Raw genomic sequence first — 16,970 nt, forward strand, 5'->3', positions numbered from 1 at the left:
CCAGGATAGCTGAGGTTCCCATTGTCCCCATCCCAACTGCTCATGCAAAAGTTTAAGTCTGTCCCCCCGACCTCTGTTCCACCTTAGATCCCTGGACAAGAATTATATCCATGTTATTAATCAGAAGTCATAAAAAAGAACCAAAAGTGGACTTTTTCCAAGCCTAATCACAGAGTTGTACACCATTTGTGACCTGATAAACAAAGATGCTGTCAGCTTGAATGGTCTGAGATTAAAAAAAAATCTATGATGTTGCCTTTATAGCACAGCTGCTGTCATCGTTTTACTATAATTGTTAAAGGCAGCCGAACCCAAAGCCACCTCTGTGTGGGAATGGCATTTATTGCATGTTAAATAGATCCCTTGTCTCCTGCTTAAAAAAAAGGCCTTGAAAAAATTAAAATGCAATTATTGACGGTCTTGGCACTTCCTCCTTTTCCTAGCATTGTATAAGGTCCTAATTGAATTAGCAGTTTGATCTTCAGCATTCAGTTTGCTGCATATTTCTTGGGAAATCCTAGTTTGCAAACACCCTTGAAATGTTTCCGTGGCATTTGAGATTTGCCTAGTCAGCAGCACGGGAAAACTTTTCTGCACGTAGCCGGGGCTCTATTTGGCCATATTCTTAGTCTTTGCTTAAATCCCCCATTGACCTAACTGGGAGTGCTGCATGTTGAACGATGAGAAATGTGGTCTGCAGGCATCTCGGGAGCCCAGTCCAGTGCTCATGCACTTGCGTGAGTAAGCCTTGGCGAGGGCAAGTCCTAAATTCCTTTAGACCAACAGACGACTTTACCATCTCTCTTAACCGTAAGCCTTTTTGTACCTAGTGTATCAACACCCCCATCTCTACCCCTCTCGCTTCACTAAATGCAAGAATACCTTGCCAAAAAAGGGCAAGCTTCAGTCCTTTTAAAAGTGCCTCTGGCTTTTTTTGTACTTGGCTTTTCTCTGACATGATACTGGAGGCAAGGAGAACTTCGCATCGCCGCCCGCTGAGGATCCCTAGCAGCATCCTTTTGTTAATAGACGAGCTCGCCCCAGTCTCTGCTAACGATGACAATATATTCCCTAAGGAAAGCCTCAACAGTGGGTGTGCCAAACTCAGTTGTTTCTATGGGATCAAAACAAGGCTGGAAGCTCAGAGGGTATATGTAGGTCTCTGATGAGGTCCTGAAAAATTGCTGTAGTATTTTCCAATTCTTCTATTGGTTTTCATACTGCTCTGGCTGTGTTGAATGCGTGAGCCCCTTAGCTAGGGCTAATGGGAATGTTTTCTATGTCTGCCGCAGGGATTGCTTACCTGGGAGGCGTATGCAGTGCCAAGAGAAAGTGTGTTCTTGCAGAAGACAACGGTCTCAATCTGGCGTTTACCATTGCTCATGAGCTTGGGCACAAGTAAGTGGTGATCCTGAAATTCCAGCCACGTGCAGATGCAACCGTGCCTTGCCTTACAGGTGGAATAACTGCCGTCATGCCTAACTCGGCTTCAGCTGACATATTGATGAATTGCCTGATGTTCGGGGGATTTACTGGAGTAGCTCTTTCAGCACACAGGATTTTCCTTGTTTGACCCTTTGCCTGTTGTTAAATCCTGCATTTAAATGAGGGCCCTTGTACAAATAGTAAAAAGAAGCCTCACTGCTGAGCTAACGGATGATGGGGATATTTTGCAGCCCATTCTGCTTTTGTTATTTTGGGACAACTCCTGAATAACTTTGGTGACCCTGTGGAATTCCTTCAGATTTATTCCAGTATACCTAAAAATAGCAGATTTTGTCTTTTAAAGCATGCATAGGATAAGACTTTCAGAAATGAATGCCTAAAGTTAAGCTCCTAGGTGCCCAAATAACCAGCCCTGTCTTTCCAGCAGGGCTAAGCACCCAACACTTTGTCAACCTACTCATCTGCCGAAAGAATAACTGAGAAGCCTGTTGTGTTAGAGGAGCATTGTGCCTCTGATGCTGTCAGCTTCCTGTAGCATTTTTAATAAAGTGCAAGTTCCCTCTGTAGAATTACCCAAAAAATACATAGGAAGAATAATGATGGGCCCAAGCTACCAAAAAAAAAAGATGCAGATCCATATTTTCCCAAGACCAGGAGTACCCAGATCTAATTGTTATTTGGGCCAAGACTTAGAGAAAGGCCGAGCCACAAAGTTCAGCTCCAGCGCAGGACTTTGATGTTTTTTCATAGATTTTTTTAGGGTCGGAAGGGACCTTAGTAGATCATCGATTCCGACCCCCTGCCCCGGGCAGGAAAGAGCGCTGGGGTCAGATGCCTCCAGCCAGGCGCTTGTCCAGTCTCCTCTTAAAGAAATGACTTTGCTTTGGTGATGGTTGGGTCTAGGGGTGTTGATTTTTGCTAACCTGTGAGCATTGACAGAAATCAAATTTCAAAGTCACCTTTGATTGAAATTATTCACAGAAACTGCATTTTAAAATGTGACTATCCAAGAAGTGCTTATATGACTAGGGAGAGAAATAGCACCATCTGATTTATCAGACCAGTCCCAATGAACTGGTGCCTTTTGAACACTCCCTGGAAGAGTTGCAGATAAGATGATCGATTCATAGACAAACCAATCCTTTGTAAAAACACCAAGTGTGGCACTCTGTAAACTAGGACATTCCAGGAAAGTTCATGACACTTGTAGATGTTTGGCGTTTTGGTGGGGGGACAGGCTAATTTAATTTAAAAAAGTCAGTTACTACAAGTTACTTGCACCGCTGTTCTGTTTGAGGCTAAAGACATTGTCATCTGTGCAGGGTTTCACAGTCGTGGTTTGAGTCGGGTCCAAAGCAGGATGGCAAAATTCTCTGCCTTCCAAAGTGACGTACGACCTGTACAAATGCAAAGGTACAGGCCTTTCTCCTCCTCCACTCAAATGGCTGTGTTCACATCACGTCTTAGTTACACCATGTAATGTTTAGGACGTTTTTACAACTCGCAGCTCTTGTAATGGAAAGAGTATTTTGATCAACTCCTATTTTTTGCGGTCTTTAGAGAGCATCTGTTTTGGAATTCTTGGCTGAAGGCTGATAGCCTCCTCGTGTTTATAGTCCTATTGTATACTCGTTCCCTACAATAACAAATAGATGATAGCTAAGCTAAAGCCAATAAATCATATTAAGTTTCTGGCCCATCCTCCTGCATGCTAGGTAATTATTTGATGGAAGTGTGTGGCTTCAGAAATCTAATTTGGGAGTTGCTCGGAGGCTAATTAGGCTACCACCAAAAAATGACGAGATGAAAATGAACCTCCTATTCATCTTCGAATGACACCAGAGTCAAATGAGCCAAACCAAGGGTGGTTTCAGCAGGAGAAATGAAGGGCATTTGGTTTTGCTTTTATTTTAACCACATGCCAAGCTGTTGAAATGATTCCAAGCATAATATAAAATTAACCTGCGGGTAACATTAAGGGAAGTCGGGATTCATTTTTGGATGAGACAAGACTAAGGGGGGAGAATATTTGAACTGTAGCAAAGAGCAAGAGCCCACCCTCCTCCACCCCTGCAGTGCTTGCCACTGTTCCCTGCAGGGCCAAGTACTGCCTTGTAAGAACTACTGGATGTGGTGATATAAAGGCTTAGTATTGATCTGTAGGTATGTGCATCGAACTACAAGGCCCAGGTGCTTCTCTTGGGGCCTAAGGCACCTGGGCCCCTAGCCCCTTCAGTGTGGCAAGGAAGGAAAGGTAGGGGAGCAGGCATGCATCTGTCTCTTATCACCACCCGTGATGTGTTGCAAACCATCCTCCATCCAAGTCTGCCGGCCTGGATTTTTGCTGCAAAATCTGATCCCTTCTTTTGTGCATTTAAGGTCTGATCCTGCTCTCTTTAAAATCAACAGGAACCTTCCTGTTTACTTTAGTGGAGATCAGACCCTTGCTTATTTTGTTGGTCGTCATGTTTTTCTGTAGCAGTTAGCCAGGTGCTAGTCTTGAACTACAGCAGGATGATCCGAATGCTGATGCTTTTAGTATAGCATGGTGGACGGAAGGGCAGGTCATACATTTCATCTACAACACTGTAGTTGCCATAAGAGGTCTATAGGACAGGGGTGGGCAATTATTTTGAGCGGAGGGCCGCTCACTGAGTTCGGGCAAGCCATCGAGGGCCGCATGACAGGCAGCCCAGAGCAGATTAATATTAATTTTCTAAATTTTTTAGGGGCCCCGCGGGCTAGATCGAATGGCCTGGCAGGCCACATCCAGCCCCCAGGCTGCATTTTGCCCACCCCTGCTATAGGATGTGAGGGATCTCCCGAGTGAGACAGTGCAGCTGAGCAAATGAATCCTGGGATTTACAGTGAAAAACCAAAAGAATATTTCAAGGGCCTGATACAAAACTCCAAAATTATTGTTTAAAATGCTGACAATGTGGACTAAAGTTAACATCCCTATGGGGTGGGAAATAGACAGTTTGGAGCCCCCACCGCCACCTGCAAGTGTAGCATTGGCTGGTTTCTTGGATGGAAGTTGCAAAATTAAGATTTATTGCTCCTTGGCATGAAAGAAACCACTGATGTCTATGCAGATCAAGGGTTCAGTTTGGTGTTCACACACAACTTCTGATTTAGGGTTTGGAAAAAGTGAATGGGTTACTAAACCCATGTGTCAGAATCCTCTTCTGCCACTCATGTCACTTGGGCTCACTGAAAAAACACTGCTCCAGGCAGCTGAGCTATAAAAACACCCACACCTAATTGTCCTAATAAAAGTATCTGTTAGCAAGAGAATTATTGGACTTACAAAGCCTCATTTGCTGGCATTAACCCACAGGGTTGTCATTCCAGGATAGCTGCATGAGCTGCTGTAATTGTGTGGTAGTTTGCTGTTCAACACATGGAACAAGGATTGAGCCAGAGGATGCATTGCCTGCTTTTATATAGTTGGATCTGAGAGAGAGTCTTCATGCACAGGACCTTGGAGAAGGACTTAGAAGGGAAAATTCAGTGGGCAGGATGAAGCCCACTGCTTCTGAGCCATTTAAAATATCAGAGCCCCACCACAATCCTGTGACAGGTCAGTAGGGCAAGGACAGAGGAACCTAAGCAAGCACCACCCTGTCAGCTAGGTAATTAAGCTCAGAAGTCTTTCCAAAATGAGGCACTTTAGGGCAATTGCAAGGAGCGGCGTTTGATGCAGGAATTACGGGGTGAAATGCTGGGGCTTCTGATATGCAGAAAACCAGGTTAGATGTTCCCAGTGGTACCTTTCTGCCTTGCAGTCTCCAGTCCAAACATTTTGAAGGAAAAACTAAAGAAGATCTTCATTTGCTTGGACTCTGCAGCCTTTCCTGGAACTGAAAGGCAAGTTAGCTATGGTTGGATTTGGTCCTGGCCACTTCGGAGAGGACCTGGCTCAGCCATAGAGCGGCAGCTGGGAGGGAGGTAGAGATGGCCGTGCTGTCACTGCTGATTGGCACTGCCACCCCTGCAGCTGTGAAGGTGATCTGGGATCCCTAAATGCCACAGCTCTAGGTTTCTGGACCCCTAGAAGCCAGCCCTAGATGTCTGTGACCTGTAGAAACACTGATGCCAGGAGTGAACCCCTGGTATTTGCTCCGAGCAGTTTTGCTATTACCATTTTTAAGCCCCTTGCAAGGTAAAAAGGCTTCAGAGTTTTGCAAATTAACCGCTCAGATTCTCCTTTGCATTCAACAGTCTCCCGAGTTGGGGCAGCGGATGGGCTGCAGCCAGGGGCTTTTCCAGCTAGCAAAGCCCAGTTCTGTCATCACCCCTGCAGCAGCTTGTGGGTGTCTGGTGCATGTGCATGGAGGTGTCGCTAGCTGGGCCCAGCTCTCCTTCGGTTGTGCGACAGCAGCCTGTGGAGGTATGGCTGGCGGCCACGATGTGTCAAACGCTCTTGAACGAAAGACAAGAAATAAACGGCTCTGAGCAGGACGCAGGCCGTTGCCAGAAGCGCAGAGACCATGTGTTCTCAGGCTTAGAGCTGAAACAGATGAAGATAAAAATCCTACCTAACTCAAACCCCAACAACATGTTACTTCGAACCATCATGTGTGTGCTCCTGGGTAAGAGAAGCATTAACAACACCCCTGGGTTTTTGCCGATGGCTGATTATTTGCTTGAGAAATGCCCATTCAGTAATGTTGCTTGATTATAATGACCTGAGTGCATAAGGTTGCCTGTTAAATAATGGCAAAGCATCAACTGTGTATTGAGTATCAAGGGGCAGCGACTCTTCCAGTGCTGTGGCATGTATAGGTACTGTTCAGTCTGCGGGCTGATGTGTAAGCCAATAGACTTGTGTAGTGAAATATTGGCCTGATATGTCAAGCGCCGTACACAGCAGGAAGACTCTGTCATGCATATAACCATATAAAAATAGGAGCAGGGAAGGCTGTCAAGGCGCTTGCAGGCCTGAAGGGAACACGTCTTGAGCGGCTCCAAGCCCGGTACAGATTTACATGCCGGGGCAGCTTGGATCATCAAATCGGAGTCCGTACAATGCAGGCATACAAGCAAGCGTCCCAATCCCCAGGACAGGAAGTCAAAAAAGCAATTATCCAGATGTGTGAAGTATGGAGATTTGCCTGCAATACGTATTAAAAATGAAAAGTTTAATATAGGGCCTGGGGACCAGCCAGAGAAAATGGGAGACAGATTCGAACGCTCAGGTAGCTCTGTCTGAGCGGACAATGAGTTGGTGTGAGGCCATTTATTTTCTGTAAGTGCCGTGGCTTGTGGCCCCAGTCGGAGCAGAGTGGCTGCATTGCAGCCAGCCAGCTAAATCGGGAGACAGAGCAGCATGACCGTTCCTGGAAATGACATAATAATTGAGGGACTTTTGCTACAAATCCCCTAGTTTTTAGCCTGAGATTATGACATTCGGAATGGAGGAGGTGAATTAAAAGCACAAAAACTTTCTTCCTCCTCCTCCGCAGCTCTGGATCATCAGCTCCAGACCAGGGAACCGTTTCTATCAAAGACTGTCCTTCCATCCCAAGTGGCTCAAAACATTAACCCTTCCCTCCTCCCGATGGCCCCCAGCTCCCTTTTAAGAGTTCCCACCTTGTTCTCCTGCTCTTGGTTGTGGTTGAGACCTGCACGGTAATGATGACAAAAGCAGAGCTCCCTTCATGGCGTGTGGAAAGAGCTGCCTGTTGGAAAGTATGGGCAAGGCAGCCTTGCTAGCAGGAGCCAAGGACGTGATGGTGCCGACAGCCAGGTCAAATTAGGGAAAGAAAGGCAGGCCTTTGTATGTATGTGTGTATGTATATATATGTGTGTGTGTGTGGTACTCGGTGCTTTGAAGCCCAGGGACAAATGTGAATTTCATAGATTCATAGATGTTAGGGTCAGAAGGGACCTCAATAGATCATCGAGTCCGACCCCCTGCATAGGCAGGAAAAAGTGCTGGGTCTAGATGACCCCAGCTAGATGCATATCCAACCTCCTCTTGAAGACCCCCAGGGTAGGGGAGAGCACCACCTCCCTTGGGAGCCCGTTCCAGACCTTGGCCACTCGAACTGTGAAGAAGTTCTTCCTAATGTCCAATCTAAATCTGCTCTCTGCTAGCTTGTGGCCATTATTTCTTGTAACCCCCAGGGGCACCTTGGTGAATAAAACCTCACCAATTCCCTTCTGTGCCCCCGTGATGAACTTATAGGCAGCCACAAGGTCGCCTCTCAACCTTCTCTTGCGGAGGCTGAAGAGGTCCAGGTTCTCTAGTTTCTCCTCGTAGGGCTTGGTCTGCAGGCCCTTGACCATACGAGTGGCCCTTCTCTGGACCCTCTCCAGGTTATCCACATCCCTCTTGAAGTGTGGCGCCCAGAATTGCACGCAGTACTCCAACTGCAGTCTGACCAGTGCCCGATAGAGGGGAAGTATCACCTCCTTGGACCTATCCGTCATGCATCTGCTGATGCACGATAAAGTGCCATTGGCTTTTCTGACGGCTTCGTCACACTGCCGGCTCGTGTTCATCTTGGAGTCCACTAGGACTCCAAGGTCCCTTTCCAAGGGACTTCCTTGGAGTCCAAGGACTCCAAACAGGTCATTCCCTAGGCTGTAGGTGTGCTGGACATTTTTCCTCCCTAGGTGCAGCACTTTGCATTTCTCCTTGTTGAACTGCATTCTGCTGTTTTCTGCCCACTTATCCAACCTGTCCAGGTCTGCCTGCAGCTGTTCCCTGCCCTCCGGCATGTCCACTTCCCCCATAGCTTTGTGTCATCCGCAAACTTGGACAGAGTACACTTCACTCCCTCGTCCAAGTCGCTGATGAAGACATTAAAGAGTATCGGTCCAAGGACCAAGCCCTGTGGGACCCTTCTGCCCACACCCTTCCAGGTCGATACCGACCCATCTGCTACGACTCTCTGGGTGCGACCCTCTAGCCAATTCACCACCCACCGGACTGTGTAGTCATCCAAGTCACAGCCTCTTAACTTGTTTACCATTAAACTTGTTTAATTTGAGACACTGCAGAGGGATTCAGACTAGGAGAAGGGAGAAAGGTGTGACAGGATCAGTTCATTTGCAAGTGGAGAGGACCAGGGTGATAAGGTAGCTCCCAGAAGGCTGTCCTTCCATCTGATTAAAGGGAGAGCCATAAGGCTAGAACCAGGGGACAGAGAGCTAGAGCTCTGGGTCTGTGCTGTAATGCCCATGCCTTAGTTTCCTCATCTGTAAAATGGCTCGCAACCTTCACTAAATCCCATTTCTCTTCGGATGGCAGTTCAAGACATGCCCAAGCTAGTTGGAAAGTACCTAGCTCAAGTGCTAGTGGCAGTCTGACTCAGCGCAGCACAGTGTTTAATGCAGACAAAACCACTCAAGGACCTTCCCAGCTGTTTGGGGCGTGTTTTGCGGCCTGTGCTGTATCCCACCGCAGTGTGATGGCCACTCCGGAGGTCAATCGAAGGAGGGCACAGATAAGCAAATACCGATGCACCACCCTTAGACAGTGCTTTGCCTTCCATCAAAACATTTGAGCACAGGCTCAGCTCCAAGCACGAGTTTGCCTCATTTTTAATGCACTCCTGTGCTTGGGTCTGGAAGAAGGAGCAGAGGTTAGGACATGAGCACTCTTTCTGGTGCTGCTTACTGCCAAGTCTTGCTCAAAAGGGCTTTGCGCATTGAGGGCTGCAAACGCCCACCACTGTTGGGATTAGAAACTGATCCCGGTGTCCATTGAAACAAAATGTGAAAGCACATCAGCAGGCATCCCGCATACTCAGTGCAGTCCCGCCGCCCTCCCCTTCTCCGGAGACAGGCCTGTACCAAAACCACAGCTTGAAACATCTGTCGGCCTTGAACCGGGTTGAGCCCAGAGACAATCTTCATGGCCAGCCTTGAGCAGAAACAGCCCATCCCCTCGGGAAGGTTTTAATCTGTGACCACACATTCGCAGCTTGGGATGTGTCTAATTAAATTCAATCAGAAGTGAGAGAAACCAGTTAAGGAATCTGCCCCTTGCAACAGGCCACTAGTGACTGAACCCGAAGAGTTTTCAAGGACCCTTGTGCGCTGCCGTAGCACGGAGATCAGCATGAGCTAAACCACCCACACGCTCACCCAACTTTGCTACTGGGTTTGGCAGTTCACGCTCGAATCCTGATCTGCCAGGACTATGCTGCTGGCCGTGCCTGAGCTGGTTAATTTAAAGCTAGCTCAGGGAGGTCAACACAAGCTGCAGTCACAGCAATGACCACCGTTTTAGACCCCCCCCCACTTCGAATATACCAGCTCTCAATTTTCACTCATTGGGATTGTTGTTTTTTCTGATTATGGAAAAATAACAGAGCAATTCTTCTGTTGCAGAGAACTCGGACAGACCCCGACAGGTCAGAGTGTTTTGGACACGATGGATTCCTATTTGAAATCTCTGAGTTTATCCTGTGACGCACATGCAAATGTTTAATGGCACTAATATCACGTGGCACCCCATGGCACCTTTAAAAGGAACGCGCAGTACCCCGTGGTGCTGCAGCGCTTTGGTTGAGAGTCCTTGCTTTTGAGTTGTAGAATAGGAACCGCTTCAATCCACCCAGTGCCTCAACCTGTCTTTTTACTAGGGGTGGGGGGAACAGGTTCAGGTATGATACGGACTGATCTGAACGTCTGCCCAGCTTTTGGGCAGGTCTGAAAAATAATTGTTTTCCTCCCCTCCCTCGCCCCCACATTGCTGTTTCCTCCCTTTTCACTTATGACATTTCAGTCTTGCGAGAGAGGATGTCCTGTTCTCATGAGATTTCTAGACCCAACCAGCTTGGTTAAAGTTCGAAGGATTTTGGTGCATTTGAATGTTTTGAAGTTCACCTTTGATTACTTCCTGGGACCTAACATCATGTAGCATCTTCCTATGAGGTACTTACAGGAGAAAGGGTATCTGGTTGTTAGATACTTGAGTTCATTTCCAATTCTTCCACTGACGCCTCCTCTGACCTAAATCAAGCCATTTAAATCTGGTCTCTGCTTCAGTTCCCCTGCCCCATAGGGATGCCATGATATTTCCAAGGCCCACAGATAAAAGCAAGAAGTATTATTGCATTCTTCCATTTAAAGACATATACTCAGCTCGACACCCACTTCTTACAGCCATCAGTACAACTGAAATGCAACCACGCAGGCTGAGGTCAGACCATGGCACAGCCGTGTTCCCCATCAGTCAGCTGCAGCTATGACTCACTTCCAGCTTCAGCTGGGACACAAACAAACTTGTTTTGTCTCCAGATCTTCTCTTTTTTTTTCATTATTATTATTTCCATTTCTAGCTGAACCTAGTGCACAGTTTTGGCTTAAATTGAAATTTTCAGTCAACACTAAATTTGCAGTTTCTTTTTAATTAACTCTGCTTCGGAGGTGACTGGATTTTTCCCGGCATCAAAATGAGAGAGGAAAGGATGATAAGAATAATTTGGACCTCGTGGTACATCTTTTCTGAGGGTCTCAAAGCACTCTACAAACGTGAATGAAGTCGGTCCTGACTCACGGGTATCAGACAGGTTCTTACAGTTTTCAGTAGCGCCCACACTCGCAGTCCGTGAACATTGCTCGTGCAAACTGGATTTCTATGCTCGTAGTTCACAAGAGCAGATGAATTCCCGCATTGAAGTCCCAGGGAGTCCTGCTCAATTTTTTTATTTATTTTTTTTTGTCTCGGGTACCGATTCTGCTTGTTTCACACGATGGCTTTGCCAGGCAATCTGGTTTTGAAGCAAGCTCTCAATATCAGTCAGCCTTCAGGACAGTCTAATCTTCCCTTGTATCCAGGTCCCATGGGGGAGCTCTCTGTACCAAGGATGCAAGACACTCACTTTGTCTCTGCTGGACACATCAGCTCCGAGTTGGGGCAGCCCTCTTGGTACGCCAGGAATGGAAAGTGAACTCTGTTATAATTGAGAGGGACCTGGTGTTGACTTTGAATTACCAGCACCCATCCAGGAATGACTGCAGTGTAGACGTATATCCTAAGGTTGGCTGCAAGCTCTGGGAAAAGTCATTTTCTCCCCTGTTCTCAATTCATTGCGGCCTGTCTCTATTGCTGTCTCCCTCTGCTTCTCAGTCTCTCGCTCTGCCTTGCCCCCAGTTATTTGTTATTTTGCCATAGATAATTGCAAACACATTTACCTGGTTAAGTTGCCTTTACTGTTCGGCTCCAGACAGGCAAAGTAAAAGCCCTGACTGCTTTGTTGTGTACTTTTAGTTATAAAGAAAATTATTTAATAACCGATTGAGGGGCTAGCTTCAGCCTGCAATGTCAGAAGGAGGCATTTAGGCACAGGAGATCCCACATTAAGTGACCCACAGTGTTAGAGAAAAGGATCAGAGATACCTAAATAGCTAAGCACAGACCTGCAGGTCAGAGGTGGCTTTCTTGGAAATATAACTGGCAGCCTCAGAGAAGCTATAGCAATGCAGCACCTGAATGTGTGGCTTAAAACAAAAAAGTACTGGCGGCTCTTTCTAAAGAGACAGTCAAACTGCCCATCTTGCCCACGACAGTCAGACTGCACCAACCGGGCAAACAACCATCCGTCGTTTCGAGGGGCCCGGCCAACACAATCGCTGTTTAATCACCAGCTTTGTGCCTTCGCCAGCCCTCTGTCTTTCTTTACAGAAGACTTGTTCTGCTGACTAAGCCAAGAATATGTTAAATAGCCAGCTTGTAATGAATTGGCAAAGCCTGCAGCTGCTTCCTGCCGCAAGGGCTCCGGTTTCATACACCACTGGTTTGCTGGCAATGGCCTCGTGTGCCCAGCGACCCGGAGCCCAGGCGCTGCACAAGTCCTCATTGTGTGACCCCCAACGCAGGAAATATTAGGTTTGCGAGCACCACTTACCAAATAAGCATGTGTTTTTCTACAAGGGTAGCGATCTAGGCGACGTATTTACTTTTCCACTGGTGGTTGGGTTCCACCAGCATCTAATCCATGCTGCTTGCAAAGGCTTCTGGTCCCTCCTAGAAATGACTGAAGAGTTTGGGTGGGTGGCAAATTCCACGTTATCGCTTGAAAAAAACTTCAAGCAGGAATGGGTTGGGGGTGGGACCGAGGGAAGGGAACCAAGCCCCAGAAAGCGTGGCTCCATTTACTGCCCTGTGAAAAGAGGCCTCATTTGAGCAGGGTTAAGAAGCGTGGCTTTGTTCGGCATGTATCAGTCTATTGTTTGGCCAAATACTGTGCCTGGAGATAAAATTCAACGAGAAGAGGTTACCCCATGGGCTCTACTGCAAACCAACAGGCTTTCATTGTCCTTCCTGTCTGCCCCCATACGGTACTGGCACTGGGAAAGTGCCCCGCTCTGACCCAGGAGTGAAGGTTTATCTTTGAGTTGAACCCTTCCTTCCAGAGGAAAAAACTGAGATCCTAGGGTCTGTCGTTTTGCCCATTTCCAGCCTGCTACATCTCGCCCTCCCCTAAGTGAAAAGAGCCTGAAAAATTGTATTGAGTTTTAAATAGGGTTTGTTTGTTTTAAATCCCTAATATATTTCCAGGCTTCTGCTTTCTGTTCCAGAAACTCATTTCAGCCCCTGGTCTCTCCCACAAGCAAGTCCCCTCTTCAAACTTGTCCGATGCCCAGCTAGTCGTAGCCGGCTGCCACTGATTTCATCCGTGCTCCTCGCACACCCCAGGATGGGCACGGCCTTGAGCACAGCAGGCCGTTTGCTGGCTGCTACTCCTACACGAGCAGGGCTGCCTCCAGCGCCCAGCACTGTCGTTTCTACAGCGCTGTTTAATACCAGCCGGAGCCGACTGACTTCCCTGGGTGTTGCCGTTTGCCAGGTTTACTCCTGCCACGCTCCGAGACTGCTTTATATGTTCATTTGAATTATAGAAATGAGAGTGAGAAGAGGCCCCAGGTTTAGACTGCTCCACGAAGAAAGCCTTCCAGGTGGCTTTAGGACAATCTCCTTTATAGTGCACTGGGAGAAAATGAGCTTTTCTGTACAAAGATGAATTCTGAGCCCAGACTCACAATAGCTGGAGCAGACTGCCTTTCGGTGGAGCTGCTTCCTCTCTCATTTGTGCCAGCTTTGGCCACATGAGACGAGATTCATCCCTGGTATTAATTGTCTCATTGTCTTCAGGAGGGAGGTTGACTGATGCAGCAAATTCTGCTCATGCTTTGTATTATTTCAGAGTATACTGGGATGATCTGAGTGCAATAGGCTGTTCACGTGGGCTTATATTCACATATGTTTTTAGGCGCTGGGGTTGCAGGTTCTAGTTTTCATCTCTCATTCCCTCTCTCCCTCTCCCACACCTCCAGGGTACACACGCACAGTAGGTTGCATCTCAGAAGTGCTCTTGCAGATCTATTTTTTTTTACCTGCAATATGTGCACCGAGGGTACCACAAAGTACAACTCTGCTCCTTTGCTTCAGGTCTGAGCTTCCAAGTCACACGGGCTGCAAAATGCCCCTGGGGAGCAGAACCGGGCTGCCTTTTCCAGACAGTGGGACTCTGCTTTGATTTTGAAATTCACCTTGAGTGAATCAAGTGGCCCCTGTGCTGCATCCTTAAGTCCTCGCACTACTTGACATACCCCAATTTCTCTTCCTCTCGCAAAGCACACAGCTGCATGCAGCAAATCTGGCCGCTGCCAACTGTCGCATGCACTATTCATTGAGCAATGCACCTACACTGCCTCCAGAAAGCTGTCAGCAATTCAGTGCCCCTTCACAGCCAAAGCCCCTCCGAGAGGTGTCTGTGTATGAAGATAACAGGCCTTTTTTGTTTCCCTGTAATTTGACTGCCCAGTAAGAGGATGGATGGAGCCAGCTATCCTCAAAGTATAGGTATCTCTTTTCAAGTTGCTTATTACTTTGTCTTTTTTCATACAGCCTTCTTAGACAATACAAAAAGCAAACTTGGATTCACTAGCGCTGAGGTTTGTAGGCAAACCGGCATCCCCTTCCCCTCCCTTCTGTACTGTATTCCACATCAGGATTGGTCTGAACACATCATTTCCAAATTGCTTTGATAGCAAGCCATAGTCTGCAGTGTTTCTGTTTGATATCAAGCCTCTCCCTACAGAACAAGTGAGGGAGACTGAGTGACTGTGCGCTGCACTTTCAAAATAGTTTCTAAGCAGCCAAGGTCAAATGACTCCAAGATTATAAATTATTTTCCCAGCTGCTCCAGTAGGCATAATCCCAAGGGCATAAGGAGCTGGGAAGCAGGAGGAGCAGTTACTAGGAAGATCCCCCTACGGAGAAGGAGCTCTTCTGAGTCCCAGAGAGAGTGGCTCTGACATGGATATCACTGAGGCTTTCACAGCATCATTGCTCTTTCTCCAGCCAAAGGGCCTTGCTCCTGGAGGCCTGCAGTGCATTCAGGGGACTATAACCGGAGCTCTCTGAACTTGGTAGGGCACGTGTGCCACGCCAGGTCTTGTGGCTCCGGGAGGTGCACATTCTGCCCGTTTGCAAGCAAAACCGAGGGTTTAACTTGGTTCTCGGCCAGTGCAGTCACGATCCAGCTTAGGTCAGTGTGAGAAATGCGTCTGAAGTGACCACCCTCTTTCCTTGTGCCAGGTCTGCTGCCCTTACTGCTGGGAAGGGTGAAACATGGCTTTAAAGTATCCCACCCTGCAAAGAAGGGTGTCTTTCCCCAGATGTGGTCCATGAGATGTAGCTAATGCGTGAGATGACCACTGCAGCCTGTGTGCGCCAGCCCCTCGAGGGACCTCTCTGATTCGGGATGTGCCAGGACAGTCCCACTCCTACAATACTTTCACACCGCCGCCTCCTCTGATGCCAGGCATCTTCCCCCTTCCGTCTCCGTGTGTGGAGAATTAATTCTGCAGTGATGGGAAACCAGCCAACATTTTTGCCTCCTACAGAGTGGACGGTTTTCCGGCGGGGTGGGGAGTGCAACGTTTGTTGTTTCCCTCCTGAACATCGTTGGAAAAGAAATTTCCACCGGCTGTTGCCTTGCTTGCATGTTCCTTGCTAGCGCTGTGTTGTCTTATCTGGAGTTGACCCTCCAAACCTGACCGAGCTAATTAACAGCATCAGCTGGACTCACAGGGGAGGGTTATCTATACCCATAGCATTTCCCCGCAGACTTCTCATATGTGGGTCAAAGGGCCTGTCCCAGACCATCCCAGTGATCCTATTGAATCACCGATCGTGTCCTGGTTTCAGTACAGTTATCTTGTAGGTGAACATTGTGCAACTCTCCTTAAGGTTTCTTCCCCCGTCCCTGTCTCATATCTTTGTTCCTTCAGGGTTTTCCCCATCTGGATTGACTGCAAAGGAACCACAGCAGTCCTGCCCGTCACAAGGAGAAATTAGCTAACTCTTTCTCCTCCTGTCAAGCTGCCAGCGCTTTGTTCCACTCCCAATCTCCGCACTCGGTCTGCCACTGAAATCTGTCACACGAAAGGCTGGGAGATTGGCAGCGGTGTTGCAGGCAGATACCGATGATGCAGCTGGACTTGGGTGAAAGACAAAGCAATTCTTATGTCTAGGGAGAGAAGTGGTCCTTGCCTGGGATGTGGGAGAGGAGCCCTGCTGAGCTGGGTGCCTAGTTTTTCAAGCGATGCCACCTCGGTGATGGCTGTTCCTCCCAGCCGGTCCACAGCCGTGTCCATCTCGACTGTAATCAAAGCCAGGCGGGCTGATGCAGCACCCTCCTCTTGTGCAGAGAAAGAAGAGGTTAGAAAATGCCCAGCTTCAGGACATAATTGCGGTCACTGAGACAAAACGAGAGCCAAGCACGTATGAAAACCGTGCCTCCAGCTGCTGGGCGTGAAAACAGGGAATAAACAGCAAGGCAAAGGAAATAGGAAGGTTGAACATCCCAGGGAACGGCCGCTTGGGACACTGCGGAGGAGAGCTCCACTGAGTAGGGCCCAGTGATCTAGATGCTGCCTGTATGGATAGCAGTGGCAGCAGGTGGAAGGGAAAGCGTGGTTAACACTGGTCAGTACAAAAGTCTTTACGGTTGTTTGTAGAAACTTAACTGCAGCCAGGTCCTGATCCACCCAGGAGGAAAGTGGGGGGCTCTCACTTCGGCATCGGTGGCACTGAACAGGGCATGTTCGCCCCAGAGGCAGTTCTCCCTCACTGAATTGGATACGGGGGAGTGGAACAGCGGCTTTGTCCATGCTCTTCTCTACTTGCCTCTCACGTCAAGGCTTATCTGCCTTATGCACCAGTTTCATGGGCGACTGGTGCCTCCCAAGTCTGGCGGGGCACCAGATTGCCGACGGGGAGTCCCTCAGTGGCCGATCACCGAGCCAGCGGCAAAACCAGAAGTGCACATCCAGTTTCACAGCTGGTGCTTGCACAGCTGATCTCAGGGGGTGCACGTGCACCCGTGTGCACACCCTACACATCACTAATGACCAGTTTGACTCTGGGCAGGACCCCAGGGCTCTGTTGGAGCTGATTTTGTTTGCAAGACCACCGTTCGGCTCAGGTTTCAGAAGTGTGCATTTGTTGCTGATGGAAACTCCAAAAGCGGCGAGTGTTTAGGTTAGCAGAACAG

The 16,970-nt window shown here is 48.1% G+C and overlaps 1 protein-coding gene across 2 annotated transcripts in view; it reads left to right on the forward strand.

The window, feature by feature from the left end:
* ADAMTS17 (ADAM metallopeptidase with thrombospondin type 1 motif 17) overlaps window positions 1–16,970 on the forward strand; it is a 261,444-nt gene that overhangs the window by 86,539 nt on the left and 157,935 nt on the right. For both annotated transcript variants that reach the window (XM_019477538.2, XM_019477539.2), the window contains exon 8: window positions 1,293–1,398. In XM_019477538.2, the coding sequence (XP_019333083.1) occupies window positions 1,293–1,398 (106 nt within the window). The remainder of the gene's footprint in view (window positions 1–1,292; window positions 1,399–16,970) is intronic.

The sequence above is a fragment of the Alligator mississippiensis genome, chromosome 11, assembly GCF_030867095.1.
Source record: "Alligator mississippiensis isolate rAllMis1 chromosome 11, rAllMis1, whole genome shotgun sequence".
Taxonomy (NCBI): domain Eukaryota; kingdom Metazoa; phylum Chordata; order Crocodylia; family Alligatoridae; genus Alligator; species Alligator mississippiensis.